Raw genomic sequence first — 21,698 nt, forward strand, 5'->3', positions numbered from 1 at the left:
CCATTTTTCACTCCCCAAATGAGACCGAATATGTGCAATTAGCAAACGTATGCAGTGCTCCTAACAGCTTTTTCCTCAAGGTTCTTTATGGTGGTGAACAGTTCATACTACTAAAGAGGAGTAATCACTATCATAGCAACAGCCTGTGATGTCAGCACAGTGTGGCAGTAGTTAGCGCAAGTTTCTTAAATGCCGGTTGATCGTAATGGCCTTTGTGTCCTCTCTGATGAGGTTGAATTGAATCCTAAAGTACTCTTACTCTTGACAAATGCTATAATATTTATTAGTGGCTGAACTCTTTACCCCGTATACGTGCTTTTCGTAAGGCCGACATTCTAATGTGGGAAAACTTCTCGAGTAGATCAGTTTTACAATGTGCCACTTGCAATGTGCATGTTCACTCGCATGTTTACTTAGAGCAATTTATATATGCGTAAATAAACAATGCTGCCAGTTAGGGAAGGTAACATACCGTCGTCTACGCTGGCAATGCGAAGGAAGAGCCTAGTTGAAGACATCGTTTATTGTCGGCGGCCGTCCACCCCTGTTAAGCCCAACGAACTCTCCCAATGCCATCATGCATTCAAGCATACCCGCTCGGTTCAAGAACAATCGCACCAGCAGCATACCTTACCCCATCTTGCTCTCAGCTAGGATCATTACTGATCCTAGTAGAGCTTTACTGCCGACATATACAACTAGATCTGCCAGATTGGACACTCTTTCTGTCTACTGCCACTGCGGTTACATGCAATATGGCAGTGCTTGCCTGACTGACCTGAGATTTCATTGCGGTGGCTTGCATCCCTAAAACCCAACTCTCCAGGCAACAATTCAGGAAAACCTGCCTCAGCTTTTGAGCTACTTTCCTGATGACCCTCGTGGTGTCGGCACCGTGGATACATATTCGCTATGACTAAACTGCTAGAAAACATGCCAAGCAGTAGCCTATTCACACATTCCGAGACTTACTCTGCCTAAACTAGGGGCATCACTGTGGTGTGAATCATCACATGAACTGCTACAACCATGGACATAATTTTTTTGCCACAAATTAAGACGAAAAGAAAAGGCTATTTCTGCTGTTCCATAGTGCTTAGTGAGGAGCGGGGCTCAGCTCACTGACAGGTTGCACAGGCTCTGCATAAAAAAGAAAAATATGTAGATAGAGATCTGGCACACACAACGTATGACATCGCAGCAGAGACCTGCCCCAAGCGGGCATGTTACAGGGTTCACTGCAGCGCAGTGTAAACAGCTTTGCCCAATGAGGAGCCCTTAGCCAGAATCATAGCTCCTGCACTGCACAGTGTGAAATTGTGACAGGAGGTTTCGAAGAGAAAATCCACATTTTGAAGTGCATGTAGGTGCTTGCAAGTGTCAGGGCTTCACTACAGATCATGTTCCCTAAGATCTGAAAACAAATGAGCTGACTTGTAGACACAAAACTTAGTTGACACGAAAATTGGGAAACTTTTTGGGGAAATGGGTTCCCCTCAAGGCACTTTTTCTTTGGCAGTTAATGATGCTGCTTGGGTCTAGGGACTTTTAGCAGTCCCCTGAAGCACCATCATCATCACTGACGGAAGGTAGGGCGGTACAGAGGTTCATTCCCTCTTTACCCCACCTCGCCTAAAGGCAACTGCCATACTGATTTTAAATAAAGTTTATTTGTCCGTTGTGACACAGAATAATTTGCTTCACAATAAACAGTCCATAGCCAGCACCCTGTTTTATAAAGTAACTTGTGCAAGTTTGAAACTTGTGGCCGCTAGGCGTTGTGAGCATTTAACTGCAGCAATCCCGGGCTCTAGAACACAGTTTGACAACATGCTAGAAACCAAACACTAACAACTGGCATCAGTGTGCAATGCACAATTTACGTGCTTTCTCAATTCAACTACGCGCCAACTTCAACACAGCCGCAGATTTGCACAGATTTCTGCTGATAAATATAGACATCTGGACAGCAGTAAGAATTTTATAGAATTCTATGGCGTAAAATGAGATAGATGAGAAATAACAAAGGCGCAACACAGTGTTTTAGCCAAAGGTGGAAGAAAATACCACTCAACTATCACAGCTTTTTGGTCAACGGTACTCCACTATAAAATTTTCTCAGCAATGCCTGTCAACCTCTCCTGGCTGAGAGAGACTAGTATTTTTCTCCTGGTGAACACTTTGCTTGAGAGCTCTTCCTTCTCGAGTTGTATTCTTATTCACATCTGTTTACTCATCGATGCATCAAAAAGAAAAAAAAATGCGACATAAATGTCCCAACTACCTACAACATTGCACAAGTTCACAGCAATGGAGGCAAGCATCTGAGTAGTTCAAACTTAAGTCAAGGCACGACATTTTGTATGACAGTCATGCCGTATAAGATACCTACGGCCTGACAATTCAGAACCACGAGAATGCTAAACAAGAGAAGAACAAACTTAGTAGCAGAACAGAGCAACAGCAATCATTGTAAAAATGTCCGTCGTGGAAGGAATGCGTGTAAATGTGGCTTGGGAGTGGGGTGAATGCTTGTGTAGCTTGAGGAAGGGGAGTGGTTTTACCACATACACCCATGCAATCACAAAAAATATAAACCTAGTTAAGTACAGCAACAGCTTGTAGATTTAGAGTTCACAAGGCTTTAGATAATAAAAAACTTAACGACACACAAAAAAACTCCAGGTCTGTTCAAGTTCAGATCTTTAATTTTTCTCTATTATAATAATCTGCATCGGTGTTGTTTCCAAAACACGCTGCAAGCAACCAGTTACAAGAAGGCCCCCGCAACATTTTCTGAACATAGCACATCGCGTGGTCGGTAATCTACCATTACGTTTCAAGGTTGGGGAAAATTCACCTGGCAGATTATGCCGCGACTGGTCCAGCTCGGACGGACTGCAAACACAGCCATTGCTCAACATGAGCATCCCTGTGCGGCATACGGCCACCTCAGGGTGCCACTGTTTTCCTGCATCGCACTCTGCAAGGCTAAAATTGCACACTATAGAATCACGCCAGCGTGTTTGCGATCTCACCGAAGGTGAGCCGACAGGTTTCAAAACAGTCGTGCAACAAAAGGTGATGCCACACGCATGCCGTAGCTTCTTGCATTATTTTAATCTGACCTTCCCTTGTGAAACCGTGATTGTTGGAGGAATAAAACGCTCTAAACATGCAACAAATTCTTATAACTCTCCTTGTACGTGACAGATTCACAAAATTTTGGTGCCAATCAGTAAAGGCAACAAACTCTAATTCGATTATTACTTGGAAGGTGTCGTGTGGAGCCAACTATAAAATCCCTGCACACTCTATGCGACTTGCACCAGTGCTTGAAACGCAAGATTCTGCCCCCACACTCAGCACAATTGTGCTGAGTGTTGGGGCATAATGCTAATGCCTCACTAAAAATAACATCTCGTGTTTTAAACCTCAAAACCAAGATATGATTATGAGAGAAATCGTAGCAGAGTGCTGCGGTAATTGGAACCATCTGGTGTTCCTTTGCATGCACTGACGTCCTCTAGCACTTCAGTTCAATAGAAATGTGAGTGCACTGTTCAGTCCTACATCCAGTTTGTACTGTGTAGTTTACCATAATGAACCAGAACACTCTTCAGACTGCCAAACATCAACAATATCTAAAACTAGCCTTTTTAAGAGATCTGAACTTCCTTGTTGCACTCGGCCCTGAATTCAATTCTCCACTTTGGGTCTTTACACAAATGTGCCTATCAGCCCCCGTACAGAATCATTGCAGGTTCTGGAGAAGCACCTGCCACGTCACAAGGACACCAGACTGAGACACAAATGCTGCAGCAATGGCTTGTCGTGGATTGTCTCCACCAATCGTACCGCCATCCGTGAGATTGATCCTCGAAACAAGCGTGTCGTCTCTGGGTCCAACCACAGCCTCAATGTCGGACAGCAGGACACGTCTCCAACGAATCCTCAGCATGTCGACGATGGCATCCAGTGTTCCATGCTCTTTAAGCATTGCGGCACACCGGGACATCACTTCTCTCCAGTGCAGGCCTACTGGGTCTAGAAAAGGCTGTCAACGAGAACGATAGGCTTAGCTGCTGAAACTTTGCACAACAAATAGTTTTTAGAGCTTTATTTTGTCAAACAAACGTGCTCCCATTGGTCAACATAAAAGCGTCAAGAAATCCTATCAGGGAAATCTCCAAATTCATTGAGCTATCCAAATTTTTCAATATGCAGAAGCAACTTATTACCCAAGTGCCAATATACTCAGGCCCACAGAAACAAGGCCATCACAATCTAGAATCAGATTTAACATCTTGTACACACTCAAACCTTGATATTACAAAACCAGATATAAGGAAATATCCCTTATAAAAAAGTAAATGAAACATAGTCTTAGAATAGATATAGTGTTAAGAATATGCCTTCATAACGAGCTTCCGGATATACTATAACACTTAATTTCATGCAAGATGCAAGTTTGTTACAGTGAGGTTTGAGTGTAAGTTAATTACTACATAGCACTATGAAGGAAAGCCTTTACTGTGCTCCCTTGACAAACTCCCCAGCCTTACGTACTTGACAAGAAGTAAAATCGGGCTATCCCTCTTCAGACATGCTGACGATGGCATGGGCCACGGGACAGTCTGGCCATCTACCCAGAATCATGCTCTTATGGAAAGCAAAGGCATGGAAAAAGCCCAAGCATGCTTCCTTGATTCTGCAAGCCATCTTTGTCAGTGTGACTTGTCCTCTGAGGCAGGCATGTGCAAGTTGCTGCTCGAGCACGTAGGACACACAGCTCAGGAGCCCGTCAACACCCGAGGTCTCCCGAGCGTAACTTTCTGTCGAAGGACACGCCAATAACGGGCAAATGCTTCCTTTTGGGCCGTGGGGAAACAAGTCTTCAACCCACCTCGCACTTGAAAGTGGTTCGCTAGAGACATAGGTCTGAGCGTAAGCGTGGCTCAGGGTGGCCAGCTGGCTGACGCTGTTTGGATCGAGCTTCAACTTTGAAACAGTAAAGTCTATGGTGGGGCAGAGACGTTAGTACAGGCATATGTCCTCAAGCCAGAAATTCGGGATGATGAAGTTGAACCCGTCATAATAGTCCATGCAATGGTATGCCCAGGCAAGCATTTGGTATGCCCAGGCACCTGTTGAAGAAAACAGCAAAAAAAAAAAAAGAGCAATAAAGATAGGGTTGGAGTTCTTAATCAATCTACATTGGAACAAGGATTAGCCATCAGGAATTCAAGTTAATGAGCAGTCAAGGAGAGGTCAAATAAGTAAAAAAATTAGCAGCATAATAAGATTTATGTATGCATCCTGTTTCCTCATCTTTCTCAGAAAATTCGGAGTCTGGTGAGAGCAACATGTGAAATGTCAGTGTGTAAGAAAGTATACACCAAGAACTTTTTTTTACAGTGAAAGCCGTTATGACGTCACAAGGGCCGATATTGGCACCATAGTTGTCCGCCGCTGCCACCTGTGTCTGTAGCTGCTACAATGCGAATTGGGGAGGACAAACAAAATGAAATAAGAAAAAAAAATATACAGGATGGACCAGAATTTCAACAAGGGTCCTCTTCATAGCAGCCCATTATCTTACTCCAGAGCCATTCCTGTTTATTTCATTTAAAAAAAAAATGTTTTTCTTTCACAGTATTTGCTTGTAACTCACACAGGAAAAGACCCTATGCAGGCATTTTGTTGGGATGGAGCCACATTAACTTGTGTAATATCGCATGGTGGAAGAGTACGATAACAACCACGCATCACACAGGACGAATTGCACAACCAGTGGGTCGTTGAGTGTTTTCAACTCATTATAAAGTGCTCAGCCGTAATTCTTCGGCGTCATCAGCCACCAGATCAACAAAGATCACCTAATGCCTTAAAAATGCGTAGCAGGTACCTCACTTCTCTGTAGAATGATGAGTAATAGTGTATGTGGTGGATACCTTACAAGCATATTTGTATTAGTAGCCCTAAGAAAGTTTACAGTAGAAAATGCTGCCTTTCCCGCTTTTCCTGTGATGGTGTTGCACTTTCCAGGCAGGCCTGGCATTTAAAAGAAAAATGTTGTTTCAATTGTAGTTGGCCATGTAAAATTTATGCTGAGGCAAGTTATATCCGAGAGAAAAATAGCAGTATATATCACCACAAGCTCTGGGTATGGCGACAAAATTGTGGAAGATTTTTTTTTTTCCAGATGGTAGTACGTACATAGCGCCTAAACTATTTCCCAACTGACCAATTTCTTGCATGCTGCCTAAAGTAATAAGATATGTTCAGACAACACAGTGACGTGAATGAAAGAAAGTTAATTAATGGATGAAAGGGCCAGTTGTTTTGTTCTACACAACCTAATAAAGCCTCAGAAAGCACAAGAGAAATCATCTGGTGTTGTTAGATAGCACGAAGGGTTCATTGGCGAGCTGTAAGCTCAATAAAGTAGTACTGGCTTAGATACAGGGCTCCTTTGGCTGTGTGTTATTGAGAGTTTCCCAATAACACAGTCTAAGGGGCCCTAGATTTTTGTTTTAGTATTCGTAAGTTCTCATAAATATAACACACGCTTACATATCAACTTGTGCTGTTATGTTTATTATTTGCTGAAGGTTGTTCTATGTCGTGACACCACACAAATGATTTGAGCATGCGGAAGGGGCATATGATAATGTTTTGGCTCGTTCTCGTACGCTGGTCCTTGCTGTGAAAAGTAACACAGCAAAGTAAATAACACTTCCAGGTGACAGAAAAGCCCAATAAAGTATGTGGGAGGACGACTGCCATATAGCTCGACTGGTAGAGCATCGGACGAGTCATCGAGAGGTCATAAATTCACAACCTGCTAGCAACAAGTTTCCTTTTTCGTGCACTTTAATAACTTTACATTAATATCATAATTACCGCATTAAGGTCAAAGACAAAAAATAGAGCAGCTATACTTTTCATGGGTTCATTATCCATTGCTTTAATTCCGTTATTCACAACAAAGAAAACAAGCCCTTCATAAACTCTCCTTCTTTTGTTCATTACTTGCTGCGAGGACCGATGAAACAGCACAGCAGAAAACCGAGTGCCATGAGGTGCTGCATAAATAATTTTTTGAAGCAGTTGAAACCATACCTTGCAGGAGAACCTGTCATCCTGTATCTGGAGCCACGTCTCACCGTTCTCTAACAAAGCTCTCTCTATGTGTTGCACTGGCCCTTTTATGCACATCCGGAGCAGGTTACAAAACCACTGCTTGGGATCCTCTGGCCCGTAGCCAACTTCGTTGGGAAGGTAGCGCCACGCACCCCGGCACCATGACAGAGCCAAGGACGTCCACAGGAACCGACTCGAAGTCAACTCGCAAAGACGGCGGCAGGTCATTCCGAGGCTTAGCACATCGAATGGTTCTGAATATTGGCAGATTTTCATCAGCACATTATCCGGCAGGTCCATCAGTGAAGGACCATCATCGGCCAAACAATCTTGTTCCATCTCTTCCACAACTGCTTCGGGCTCATCCATCTTGCAAACTCTACGAAACATGAGAATATCAACATTATAGCAGCAATAAGTGTATTTGAGTAGCGAAATCTGCTAATCGAATTCTACATTCACTAATGACCTCTTCTGTGGCATTGATACTACTGGTGGTCGTGCATTTAGTTGATACCAAGACACTCCCAGTTCCTGCAACCATTTCTACACAAAATAGGGCATTTTGGCACGGCGGTTGCTAGTGACAACTAGCTCCACGGTTTGTTCTGTGAATTTTGCCCACAAATTGAAGTGAGGAAAGTGTCTAATGGTTAAAGCCTTAAACAGTATGCGGTGGAAAATTTGCCATTCTGCAAATCCAAATAAACGAATCTACGAAGTTCTGTGACAACATGGAAGAGATGTTGAGTATATGCAAACAGCTTATCTACCAAAAAATTTCAGCCTCCAAATGCGCTTGCATTATTTTAAACTAGGAAGCTGTTATAGGCGAGCATCAGGAAACGCTCCGTACTTTATTCACTAAGAGATTGACACTTGTGGTACACAATACCCTTGCCTGAACAATTTTTGAGAGTCAACACAATTGAATAAATAAATTAATACCCCAGTGAAATACAAAAAGCTGATTGCCACTGAAAGGTATTTAAGTGGAATAAAAAAGTGTTGAAGGCATTTGTTTCATCCCGACCCAGGATGCCAGAACAAAACTTCTGCTAAATCCCTGTCACAAACAGTATACAAACTTATACAAACTTCTTTATTCAGTACAATACAGTGCAAGTAAAAAGTTGATATAATACAGAAGGAGGTCCCAAAGTAAAAACTCTCAGGGGGACCTCCTGTGAATTCATGTATAAAAATACAGAACAAAGATTGGCAACTAAGAAAAAAACAGCAAGCGAATAAAACAAAATGAACGTAATGAAAATTATTATTGAAACTTATGGTAGTTCAAAATATTTACATGCAAGTGATAAAACAGGAGATAACTAATTGGATTAAATGGCTATAACATAACACATACATATCACTTAACTAATACAGTGTCACTTCAGAACCTATACATGTACACATAAATTATTATAACCGTATTTAAACACACACACACACACACACACATATATATATATATATATACACACATACATATATATTCAGGTGTCGCATGTTATTAGTAAGAACTGTTTTAGATGCCGCCGGAAACAATGTAATGAGGGGCTTGATTTAATAATTGCTGGTAGTGAGTTCCAGAAAGAATATGCAGAAAACAAGACTGTCATTTTACCGTAGTTAGTGCTTACTTTTAGAAGCAGAAGGTTACTATTTTCAGAAAACAGTGTGTTATTAGTATTGTGGAGGTTCGAATCCCGGCTGCGGCGGCTGCATTTCCGATGGAGGCGGAAATCTTGTAGGCCCGTGTGCTCAGATTTGGGTGCACGTTAAAGAACCCCAGGTGGTCTAAATTCCCGGAGCCCTCCACTACGGCGTCTCTCATAATCATATAGTGGTTTTGGGACGTTAAACCCCACATATCTATCTTAGTATTGTGGAGATGTGTGAGGGGAAGTATTTCAGCGGGAATGTCACCGACTCTACTTCTGAATAGTAAAATTCCAAGTTTGAGTTGAAAGGTGGAAATGAATGGTAGAATTTCGAGAGTGCTAAAGAGGGCTGCTGCTGATGCTGTGTAGGAACTATGTGTGATAATTCGGACTGCTCTTTTCTGAATGTGAACGAGAGATGTTAGGTGTGTGGCCTGGGTGTCACGCTTTGTCTTGCGAAAAGTGTGAACGCGGTATATGATCATATGGACCACTGAAACCACACACTGTGACAAAGGAGATAACGTAAGCAATCAAAGACACACAAGTAACGACTCTACTTTAATCTAACTGCCAATGTGTCGCGACTGAGAGGGTTAAGGCCTTAGCAGTATGCATATGGACACCGACAAGCATAGTACCCAGTAAAACAAATGAAAAATATACAGCCATTTATCTGCAAGGGCAAAGGATGATCTGTTTACCAGCTTAACTGTGCAATTCACCTTTCTGAATTAATGATAATCTGTTCTGTATGCCTAGGGCTGGGTTTGGTCAAGAAGAAGAACAGGAGGGAAAGGAAAGGCAGAGATGTTAGCCAGTCTAAAACGACCGGTCACAATAGTGCATGTGCGGCTCATCCAGTCACCTTCAGCCGACAGTCAGAGCCGTGTTGCTCACCTTTCTTTATATTTCGTCTATGTCGGTGACGCTGTTGTTGCAACGTAGGTTTACTAACTCCAGGTGCTTGCTGCAACCAGTAAATAAACAAATACACATAGGAACACGTCGTGTTGTCGGCTTATGTCATAACATTGAGCTCACTTACCTGCACATGAATAGTTAAGCAAGAACTAGCCGTTTTACTGACTACAAACACAACTGCATGTTCATCTTGGAGAAATATGGTTCTGTAGCAATATTTGACGAGGTTTGACAAAAGTTTGACAATGGTACATTAACTTTTCAAATGCTCATGGAAGCAAGCTATGATTACCTAACGAATGCGGACAGTAAAAGCGCAGCAACGCGGCAACTAATTAGGATTTTGTTTGTGTGAGTGCATGTGAAGCGTGAAGGTTCGTGGGGGGGGGGGGGGGGGGGGCACGTCTGTTTTTTTGCATGCCTCTAGCGGCCGAGGTTAGCGAACTTCACACAAGCCATTGTGACTAACGCAGCTCCAGTTGGTCAGTGGACAGTGCTTCTATCAAAAAAAAAAAAGGGGGTTACGTAACGACCAGCACACCTGAATGCCAAACTACACCACGGCCGTAGCATGCGCAGTGACTCGTCGAGTACACTTTAGCAGCGAGATGACAGGGGCCAAGAAAGTTCAGCCGCCAAACACGTGAGTTCCAAAATGTTGTAGCGAAATGAACGCAGCCGGTAGCGCGAAATCGGCGTGGAACAACACTGTAGGAATGCTGTCACGAATGCGTGCGTGACAATCAAAAGTGAGAACAGTGACAAGATAGCTGACTTACAACTTGAGTGACTCGATCGCGGATGGCGTTGTTCAACAACAGAACACCTACCAGTTTTAGTTCAACGTTCAAAATTTACGCAAAACTCGCTCGCCGCACAAGACTCGAGCTTATTAACAAAAGCAAAAAGAAAATAAAAAAATGGGTGAAGCTGGAGAGATGCGTTGTATCACTAAAGTATCAGGAAGGACGTTGTATGACCGAGCAGAGGATAAATGATAAAACTTTAGCCATATTTAAAATGAGAGTGTGGTGTAGGCTGCGTAGCTATAGTATCTGCATTTACACATTTGCTGATTTTACCTTTCTAAAAATAATGTGCGTTTTTATTATTATTCAACAAATGGAGTACGAGTAACAACATAACCTTCTTGAATAGTACTAGCATGTGCTGTTCTCTAGCGTTGTTTTAAACTTAACTTTTTTATACTGTTGTGTGTTTATTATTATTTAACAAATGGAGTACTAGTAGCAATATAACCTTCTTGAGTAGTACTGGCACGGGTTGTTTTCCATTATTGTTTTTGAAATATTTAAAAACTTAGGTTATGCTCTTCGAAATCGTTAAACTTTCTCAGTGCTAAACTAAAGACTAATTTATTTTAAGATTATTTTGGTATCTTTCATTCTGAAACAATTCTTCTTGGTATTTGTAAACTTATAGTTCACAATTTTCTTCTTTCAGTTTTAGGGTGGTTTTGGTTTTTTTTTTTTTTTAGGGGAGTGAGAGGGTAAAATGGCGCCATCTACGATTTTTCATGGAGAAAGGATGCAATTTCCCGAGCCTTTCTAGTCGTCATCGTCAAACAAACAGCACGTGATATATGCTTCAGCAACTATTTCTTTCGGCATTTCCTTACCGGCATACAACTGATATTGCATTTAATTAGGCGCAATCTCTATCATTGTCTATGATGCATGCAAGGAGCATTTTAACACTTTGTCTATTTTTTCTGAGTAAGACTTTCTCAGACGTTCAGATTACTGCAGTGCAGTTTTTTTTATGTACAAAATGAGTCAAGTTGGGTAAAGAACCGTCATTTGGTGTCAGCGTTAAGAACTGCATTAGTGTGTGGCTATCTTGGACAAAGTAAACTCGGCAAATACCAAGCGAGTGTCGGTGATAAACAAAGGAGCGAGAGAGAGAGATCAACAAGCTAAGAGCAGCGCTAATAAATGTGAAAATCAACCTCAAATGTCCCTGAAAGCAATGTTTACAGAACCAAAAACGTTGCTTGCAAGGGAGTGCCGATGAAAATAAAAACCAAGTTTCGCGCGCCTCCGTTGCGATCACTCATCGAAACCATATCTACGAAAAGGCGCTACCCAGCAGCTACTGTACCAGTCAATGTTCTCAGAACAGGCTCTATAAACGTTGGTACCGACGGCGTTGTCGGAGACTGTATGAGCAATGTGCTGACGCTATATAGAAATCAATTCTGGTGATCTCCTCAAGTATTGGCCGCGAGATCGAGCACAGTCGACGCCTGGCGGCAACTGGTCGAAGTGGTGAAGTGTAGATTGCTCCGCGCGGGTAGGTGTTCTGTGGCGTCGTCTTCTAGCCACGTCGTGTTTCTATGTGCGCGTACGTCATGCACGTTCTCAAAGTGCGTTTTGTCTGGTCATGTAAGCGCGAGTGTATCTGTTTCTACGTATGTCTGAAACGACGTACGAACGCATTTAGTCTTGCTCGGCTGCTAATGCATTGTAATAAGATCGGCAAGTGCAACTGGCCAGAGTGCCGTTCATTGTCTTCGTAATCTTAATTCAGCAGAATAATTTCAGAGTGGGTGCTGCTTTCTGCTTCAAGCGCATGTCAAAATGCTCTTGGCATGCTCCCAAAGCTGCGGACTATTAAGTGGTGTGTGAATACAGTATTTTGTAGCGACTCGGTTGTAAAAAGAAAAGATGCTCTATGCCATGCACTTGCGCGTTGTTGGTAGGTGTACAACTACGGCACTGTAGTTTACCGATCGTGTGAGGACCCTTACTTGTGTGTATCTGGCCGTGGTACGACTACATAGAAATATTACTATCACGTAAACTGTGACACATCGGTACTTAAATTGTACTTAAAACGGAACTACCGTGCGCAACCGTGTGCTTAGATTTAAGAATACTTCGAAGAGCCCAGACGTTGAAAATTAATTCAGGCGGCATGCCTTATATATAATATCGTATTATTTCACTGAACTTTTCATCTTATTTTACACTGTCTTCAGCGCTTGTGTGGCCTTTTTAGTGACCGACGGAAGGCAGTGGTCCTTTTTTGCGTGAAAAAAAAAAAACATGCTTGTCTCATTAACCGGGCCTCTCTTGTAGTACTGGCATGCACGTAATCAATCGATGAAATCTTTCTGCTGAACTCTTGTACAAGATTTATGTATTTTTACTGGTGCAGGAACATGCGCGTACACGTGGTAAATGCAGTGTAGCGCAAAGCGCTGTCAGCCATTAAGCTTTCCTGGCTAGACTTATCCAATGTCCCACATTTCATGGTGAACAGAATGAGAGGGGAAAAAATCATATGCGTATAAAGTGCGAACGGTGGTACCGACCTAATCGCACATATATGCGAGCTTTCTACGATCTTTCTTTCTCTTTTTTTTTTTGTAGTATGTGAATGACAAAAATGTAAATAAGTATTTAAGTCACGCTACAGCAGTGCGTAGCAGGCGAAACACAAGCTAACCACGTACAAACAACACAGAGAGCGTGAAGAGAGTCACCCAGGCTATGGTGGCTACCATACCCAGGCCGAGCATCCCTGTGAAAGGCAGAATGCGCTTTACTCACGGGTAATGTTAGCGTTGCACAGGCGTCGTGCACCGATTATGTTGAGAAGAGCTTAGATATTAACAGTAAACTGTAGTCAACGCATTTTATCCGCCGACAATCGGCTCAGAGCGCACGCAACGAAGCGCCGCTGCGCGTATTTGTATAATGTTTGTATACGCGCCGCCGACCGCATATCCACACTTTCGCGGGACGGTGCTGCCACCTATAGTCCGATCTCGCCGCGAATAGATCGACAGCGCTTCTTGTAAGTCCTAGGAGGTGGTAGCACCTTCCACTGAACATGCATCGTCGTTACGACGCGAAATCGCAAACAAATGGTCGAAAACGTACCCGTACATCTAGAACACTGAAGGGATTGAAGTATTATTAAGTAATCACGGACGCTCGATTAAAATTATTGTGGAGGCCCGTGCGCCCCAGAGGAGGCATGAATCGCGTAGTTGCGAATACTCCGGCTTTTTTGTCATAAATTGGGTGAAACCTCGTTTGATCAACAAGAGTGTTCTTTTGTGGCCGGTCTTTTTTTTTTAAGAAACCATGAACTCTTGGAAAGCTCCTCTGCATGTATTACTTCCTTTGGAAACAAAAAAATATTTTATACAGTCATTTGGGCTTTGAAAGCTGAACGCAATTCAGTGTCGCACAAAAATTCGTTGGCGCATATGTTAACCGCCTTTGTTGTCGTTCAAAGATGCCGCTAAACGCAGCGGCTTCAGGGGATGCTCATATTTGGCCAGATATAGCCTCGCGAACGCCACAGCTATGGTGGCTGGAATACCGCAACTTTCGTTTTGGGTCTCTCTCTCTTTGTTATAAAGACGGAGGTGGATGGAGAGAGAGGTTAGCCAGTTTTGTTATAGAGACGCGTGGCTGAGAAAGGGAAGTTTATTGTACACTTATGTAATGATACACAGTTACACTAAGCCGGGGTGTCAGCCATCTTCTTTATGTCTAACACCTTCTTCCTCTTCGTCTCCCTCCAACCCTGCCGAACGTCCACGTACACTCCCCCTCTTTGAAGACTCATCCCTCCTGGCGTGATACATGAAGACGTTTCCAATGATCGCAAACTCCAGCACACCGTCATCGTTAGTGTAACCAATCCTTTTGAGAACGTCATGTTGCTCTGCGATCTGCACCAGGCGATAAGGTCCCATGTACACCTGCTTTGTGCCGGGAAGGCCTTTTCTGACAAGCACCAGATCGTTCATTTGTATCTGAGGTATCCGCGTGTTGTGGCGGCGGTCAAAGTTCCTCTTCATACTTTCCTGGTATCGCTGGTAGGCTTCCGAAGTTTTTTAGTTTTTCGCACCAATTGCAGGCGGTCTGCAAAGCAATGTTCTTGATCAGCAGGAAGCACGGGTACATTTCCGAAAGCTGCAAAATATGGGGTATACAGCCGATGCTCGCAGTGTGCGACCGATTGTGATGAGCAACAGCTGCCTCCAAGCAGCACTTCCATCTGCCCTGAAAACCTGGGTACATTGAAATGAGCTGCTTCAAATCCCGAATTATTCTTTCAGCCATGCCATTTCCTGGTACGGAGCGCAGCGTCCCAATACAACTCCTCGTTCATTCGCCCAATCTTGCAAACTTTGACTGAGAAACGCTGTTCCATTATCTGATATTACTATTTTCGTATTCCTGAACATCTCTAGACTCAAAAGAGTGATCACACTATTTGCGTCTTCCCTTCCTGGCCCTGCAGACACTATTATTGTGCACTGGTCTATTGCCACTAGGAAAGACTGCGTTTTTCTTACTCCTGCAGCCTTCTTCTTGAGCTCTGCGAAATCTAGATGAACGACTTCAAACGGTACGTCGGAACGTTGAGGCAAAACCATCTCGTCCGTTAGCTTTGTGAACTTGGCATTGATGACAAGAATGAGCATACCGCATAACGTCCTCTTCCATGTGTTTCCACAAGAAACGCTGACGGATCTTGTGATATGGCCTCGAAAAGCCGTCATGTCCAGCTGAGTGGGGGGAGTCGTGATAGAGTTCCGAAATTTGAGGCACCATTGTTTCTGGGACTGTGAACTTTCCGTTGTGGAACTTAAGTTCTTCCCACAACAATGTTGCCTTGACTCTCTTTATTTAGTTTTTTGTTTCGTCATCTAGCTCTTCGCCATGGTCTGAGCCTCCCTTGTCGGTAGGACACGGGTGTTGCAGTAGGTCTCCGGTTTACAAACGGGCGTCATTCCTCAGCTCGTGTGGCCCTTGTATTCCTTGCAGCAAGTGTCAGGGGTTGACGCTGAGTTCCTAGGTCCTGGAGGTAGAGGTTTCGAATTCCCTGCAGAAGTTCTTCAACCGTCTTGGGTCCTCACATTTGTATTTGCTTCTGAAGGTCCGGACTTAAACCATGGATGATAAGCGGAACCACAGACGTCTCAGGCAAAGATGAGTCCGCCAGCTGTAGCAAGCGCCTTTCCCATAAAAATAGCCGAGTGCAGATCTAGACCTGTATTTGAACGCGATTGCTTTGTCCCATAGCAACACCCTGTTCTCGCTGAAGGAGCTCAGAAAGCTTGCTTTCCACTCTATCCACGGTTTGTTGCTGTGAGCGTTGACACGTCACTCGTACCAACTCTTTGCTATGCCCGATAAGAATAATCGCATGTTTTTCACTTTATCTTCGTCGCTGTGCCAGTAGTTTTCATTGTATGCATACTCGTAAAACGTGAGCCAGGACTCACGTGCTCGCGACTTGGCCTGCTTAATCTTTCCGTCGCGTTTACAAGCAAGCGCATCAAATCATTTTGCTGCCTATTCTGTTCTTGGTGCAGCTCAAGAAACTTGTTGATCAGCTGGACGGAACTGTCAGGCGAAGCAGCGGTAGCTGCAGGCTTCCCACCGTTTCTTACTGGCGTCAGCACGAAATTCTCATAGTCCTGAAGTTTCATGTTGATCTTCACCGTTCTTTTAGCAAGTAGATGGTCTGGAGCGAGCTTCATTTTAGTGCTTATATGGGAAACAAATGCGTCAGTGCTCACTGCTTCCGGAAGAGCTAGTTCCTCTTCATCTTGAGGCGTTGCAGTCAAGATCCGGATGCCACCGCGTTGATTTGCTCCAATGGTGGAGTTCATTCACATCTTGAATGTCCCCACAGAGTGTATACGCGGCTGCGCCAATTTGTAATGATACACAGTTGCACTAGGCTGGGGTCTTGTCTTGTCGTTTAGGAGATCTTGGCTCATACCCACAAGGGGGATTGGCCACACTGTACCTTATAATAGATATTTTTTTACAAAGCTTGCTAAAAAAAAAAAGACTGTGGTGTCAGCCATCTTCTTAATTTCTAACACCTTCTTCCTCTTCGTCTCCCTCCAACCCTGTCTGACGTCCACGTACAACTTGATTTGTAAATACACAAACGAAACATCGAGAACAGTTAAAGACAGTGTATACATCTTACAAACAATTACTAAAATCTAATTGATCCCTGGGTACCCAAATTTTACAAGTCAAAGGAAAATTAAAATGAGTCAAGTGACTCACATTTTACAGAATACTACGTATGCATGCGTACTAGTGTGGGCGCATGGGTTGTACGGAAGAATTGGAAACTTCATCTGTCCCTCTCTTACTCTGAAGAAACGTGCGTGCCATCGTCGAAGGCCTCTTCTCCGTGAGTTTCCAGCTGCTATTATGAGTAATTCCACACAACTTGAGCCGTATTTTCTGGAGTGCGGGATAGGCGCCTCTATGAGGCTTGTGCCGTACTTCCGCTAAACAGCGTCGCCGCCACAGTGTGTACAAGGCCACTGTAAAGACCAGTGTTGCAAACAGCTCACGTTCTGTTCTCGTGTGTGCCGTGCGAAAGTGATGTAACCGGGGTCCGCCCCAGAGAACCGCGACCAGCCAGAGTCTCGGGGAGATGTCGAGGACAGGAGCCCGGAGCTGTTGACAGTTATTTTTATTTACATTTTGTACAGGTAGCGTGTTATTACATGATGAGAGCAGCATCATGGAATCTCTCGACGGAAGCATGATGGGAGCTTCTGCGAGCTTGTGAGAGCTTGTCGGGAGAACCTCGGCGCTCGCGTTTTATGCCCTGGCCTTCCCAGGATTCCCTGCATGAAGAACAATGGAGGCCAGGACAGTCCAATGAAAATTGCCATATTCACCTCCGCCCTCGAAAGGGGAAGGTGAAACGCCGCCTCCTTTCCGACCAAGGAAAGAAGCACGCCCAGTTCAGCCCATGGCGAGGGAGAAAACACCGCGCACGACACAGCACGAAGGCGTTGAGTCTTACGTGGAAGTCAGTTTCGTAGTATGTTGCCGCTCTTTGTGCATCTCTGGGACTCGGAAGAAATCAGGCCCAACCGCAATGTCTCACGCGTCAAAGCGGCGTCAATATACATGACAATGTTGGCATACATGTACACAAGAACTCAATGCGATATCATGGTATAACGATAACAATGGATGCAATGAAACACGATTTGTAACAATCGAAATAATATATAACAACTCAACGGGCGCTGCTTAGCACCAAGTTGTCGAAAAATTAGTTGTATCCTTTCGTGTTCCACCTTGACGAAAGGGCACGACCAATGCCGCAGAAACTCGTGTTCCCCGAGGAAGAAAAGCTCCTCAGAGAGGAACGCGAAGATACCTCGTCTCATTCTCCCCAGTATCGGCCACAAAGCACGCCAGCGGCAGTTCGCAGTTACGGCCTCACATCGGTTTCTCCAAAGGCTGAACACTATTAAACGTGGATGTTCGCACGTCTTTGACGTTGCGTGTGCGGAATTTTCTTGGGACGCATAGAGTGCTCTACCTGTGTCTTTGTGTTACAACTTTCCTTAAAGATGACTCAACATGTTGGGAAACTTTATTGGTGATCAGCTCATCAATAATCAGCTTTATCGGTTATTTTCATCCTGAACAACGGGCTCTAATTTTATTATTCGCCTAGCGTTTGCACTAACGGAACTAAGCCCCTTTACCTCTAGGTGGGCACAACCTGAAAAGAGCGTTCTTGAAAGTGGCGGATCCAGATCGGTGGGGGGGGGGGGGCGAAGCCTGCGTCAGCACCCTCCTCTCTCTCTCTTCCGTGCTTGTAGTTCACCTCCTATCAACGATCAGGACATTTGTGTGAAACCACCGCGAGCACACATAAACAATAATTATGCTATGAAGCGGTTTTTTGCTAGTAAAAAAAATCACAGCATACAGAAAGAGTGAATGATGATGAGTGGGGCGAGCGTCCGTTCGTCTGTCCGTCCATTTAGCGAACACTCCACGTACCGGCATATTGTACTCTTTCATCATATATTCATCATATACAAGTACCGCCATTCAGCAGACATTTTAAGGACTATAAACGAGAAGTGGCTACGACACGGGACATTCGACCCTCGGCGTAAGCAGCGTCGCCCTTAAATCAAAATGTCTTGACCACACCCCTATATATCCAATGCTACTTCAATGCGAGAGCTTCCCCTGGAGTGAGTGGCTGGATCCGCCTCTGCATACACCTCGTCTTTTCCTATGTATACTTTAGATCACATTTGCTCGAAGAACCATCGCCCAAAGTATTTGTTAACTGGTAGCGTAACTTCCATACAAGCCCATGTATCCAGTAGTTGACGGCTTCTTGCCGCCGTCACCATCTACGTATGGAGGGTAACTATAACAGCAAATAAAAGAATAAAATACAACATCACAAACGGAAGCAGTATACCGATGTCATGCTTTTTGAAAAGTTTATTAATTGCGAACCTTTCACATGCCTTTCTGTAAATACGCGATTTCATCCCGCCTTTGCGGCTCGCTAATAGCGTGCGCGAGAGAAAAGGAAGACCAACAAGAAACATTGAGGAAGCAAGGTTGTTTTTATTAGATAAATAGTGCATTTAGAACATACGTTCTTTTTTGAAGTGGCAATAAATTTGGCAGTCCATGCGGAGAGATCGAGATATGTGCGAAGAATTAAGGATATACAAGGGCCGATCGCAACGTATGCTCTGTCGAGCACCTTAGTAAGCACACTACGTATTCCACTGAGGTGATACATAAAATACCTATAGTGCTTGCGGCAGAGTCTACATTGGAGAGACTGCCAGATGTGTTCATCTATAGCATGTTGCGTGAGCATATATAGAGTGTTAGTTTCTTGAGAGGTGCCATATCATCTCATCTTGGCTGCCATATTGTCATGAATACTTGGCTCCGTTTGCACAAACCTCGATCGTGTCGCATCATCACGATAACGAACACGTGAGATTGCAGGAGCATATACCGCTTGGCAAAGTGTTATCGCATCTGCATAAGTCAGCCGTCTGTGGCACTATCCGATTCAGGAGAGTTGCTTGTTGGGCAGGTTGGCACATACCACGTCTCTGCTCTCTATTTCTGCTGCTCTACTTTTTTTCTATTTCGAACGTTTAGTGGCTTCTTTTGTAGTGCACTATCGGAACAAGAGATTCTTTTCATCAGTCATAAGCGTGTAGTGTGTTTGGTTTGCATTTTCTGTTGCTGTTGTAAGGCTTCCAAAAGCAACGTCGAGCGGCGCCACTGCTCTTAGCGTAACTGGGAATATCGACGGCGCTCCTTTCGTTAAAACACCGTCGCCCCTGCTTCCAGGCACGCGCAGTGCTCTCAGTTTTCATCTGTGGAGCGTCACGGTGTAGCTGTTGCTCACTAGCAGCGCTCCGTGTCGAATGGTGGTGGTAGTGGTTAGAGGGAAGAGGAAAAAGGCACCTAATTTCTGTCTGCCTTCAGGCGACACGGCGCAGTGCCTTATAGGGGTGGGGGAAGGAGGGATAAAAAGAATAGAAGGAAAATAGACGGAGAAGAAGACAGCCAAGCGAGAGAAAAAAAGAAGGAGATAGGAAAGTGGGGATCCGGTCGAAGCAGTCCAAGGGCGGGGTGCCACAATGCGAGAGCTGCACGGCGTCAGGAGACCGCGGAGGGCGAACCAGTCGGCGGGAGCTACGCTGATGTCGGAGATCGCGAGGGCACAACCGTCCAGCTTGAAATCCTGTGAGCGAATCCCGTGTCGAACGAGAAGCGCACGTGTCTGCCGCCGCTGCCAAATCCGGCGACAAACAGCCTTCACCGGCAGCGTCTATCCCAACTAACGCATAGCTCAGCCGCACGAGCGTCGTGCCAAACTTGAGCCCGCGGGTGCGAAGCATCTTAGTTCTATAGTGCTTAGAAGTATATTCTATAGGAACTATACCTTAAGGTATCGCGTGTCGGCGTGCATTGTACGTCGTCTCCTGCTTCTGTCGTGACGGTCAATGGGTGATAGGCAGTCGCAGGGAACTGTGGGATACGACGGCTTCCGGTTCGACGAACCACCGCGGGTTAGCAGCGCCGCGGCACCCATGCATTTTTGTACCGCTCCGTTGAAAAAAAGCACCTCTCCGTGCAATGTCAGTGAAGTTTTTTTTTTGTTTTGTTTTTGCTAGCCGCGACTGCGACAATGACCACCTACGAAAGCCATGAACAGTAAGGAAACTTTTTGTCACACCGAAATTCTCTGCAATGCTTTTATGCTGCTCGGGGGTGCTGTCAGTTTTGCTAGCAGTTCAGTCGATACAGAAGACAGTTTTCATTATATAATACGTTACTGCAGATAAAAAAAATCACGATTTCAAAGATCTCAGGGTATGATGATGAGTACTCTGGCAGTGTGTTAAGAGTTCATTTCAGCATTGCTGCTTAAGCCGAAATCGTCGGTCGATCGGCATGGAGCGCATCATTTGTCGAGCGCGTTGAGATGTCTTATATATATATATATATATATATATATATATATATATATATATATATATATATATATATATATATATATATATATATATATATATATATATATATATATATATATATATATATATATATATATATATATATATATATATATATAGCCTTCAGCGCGCTATAAGATGCATTCGATTGATTGATATGTGATGTTTAACGTCCCAAAACAATGTAAGATGCATTTCTTTGTCGAAGTCGGATGCTTATTTGGACGCTGATTTTACTCAAGCTACGCGGCACGGCGGCACCTAAACAATACAGTCAGACCTAGACGACGCCGAAGAATCGAAACCCTGCGCTTGTTTAACGCGCTTCTTCCTTTGTGTGCCGTCCTGACGCACAGTTTGGCCAAGATAAACGCAAACGGACTCGTCCAGTGCTTCGTGTAAACTTATTCTTAAGCTTTCGCGCTTTTTTTTTTGTCATATATATAGATGCAATGCCGGCGCTCATCTCATATGACAGGTATAGATTTCGCCCGCGCGTTCTCATAAAATTTTTGCTAGGCGCGCCTGCGCGTCAATTTATTTCTGGATATAATATTCGCATCAATTCATGCGTAAGCTTTTTATTAGTGTGGAATACACACGTACTTGTGATAAAATGG

General features: G+C 44.1%; 2 protein-coding genes across 6 annotated transcripts in view; one reads left to right on the plus strand and one right to left on the minus strand.

Moving 5' to 3' along the window:
- Window positions 1–1,651: 1,651 nt before the first annotated feature.
- Window positions 1,652–13,442, minus strand: LOC119175705 (uncharacterized). Of its 5 annotated transcripts, none has more exons than XM_075889389.1 (4): window positions 13,313–13,442; window positions 9,714–9,783; window positions 7,126–7,525; window positions 1,652–4,057 (listed from the first exon to the last, which is right to left on the minus strand). In XM_075889389.1, the coding sequence occupies exons 3-4, from the start codon at window positions 7,513–7,515 to the stop codon at window positions 3,755–3,757; spliced, it is 693 nt and encodes a 230-aa protein (XP_075745504.1). In that variant the 5' UTR covers window positions 7,516–7,525; window positions 9,714–9,783; window positions 13,313–13,442; the 3' UTR covers window positions 1,652–3,754. The 5 variants fall into 5 exon arrangements, with proteins under 5 accessions (XP_075745504.1, XP_075745500.1, XP_075745501.1 ...); XM_075889385.1 differs by lacking the exon at window positions 13,313–13,442 and adding an exon at window positions 10,517–11,001; XM_075889386.1 differs by lacking the exon at window positions 13,313–13,442 and adding an exon at window positions 9,862–10,113.
- Pex2 (peroxisomal biogenesis factor 2) overlaps window positions 10,229–21,698 on the plus strand; it is a 126,200-nt gene continuing 114,730 nt past the window's right edge. Inside the window, exon 1 of the mRNA XM_075889382.1 lies at window positions 10,229–10,380. The gene's annotated coding sequence lies outside the window, so the exon portion shown is untranslated. The remainder of the gene's footprint in view (window positions 10,381–21,698) is intronic.

Source organism: Rhipicephalus microplus, chromosome 3 (genome assembly GCF_043290135.1).
Source record: "Rhipicephalus microplus isolate Deutch F79 chromosome 3, USDA_Rmic, whole genome shotgun sequence".
Taxonomy (NCBI): domain Eukaryota; kingdom Metazoa; phylum Arthropoda; class Arachnida; order Ixodida; family Ixodidae; genus Rhipicephalus; species Rhipicephalus microplus.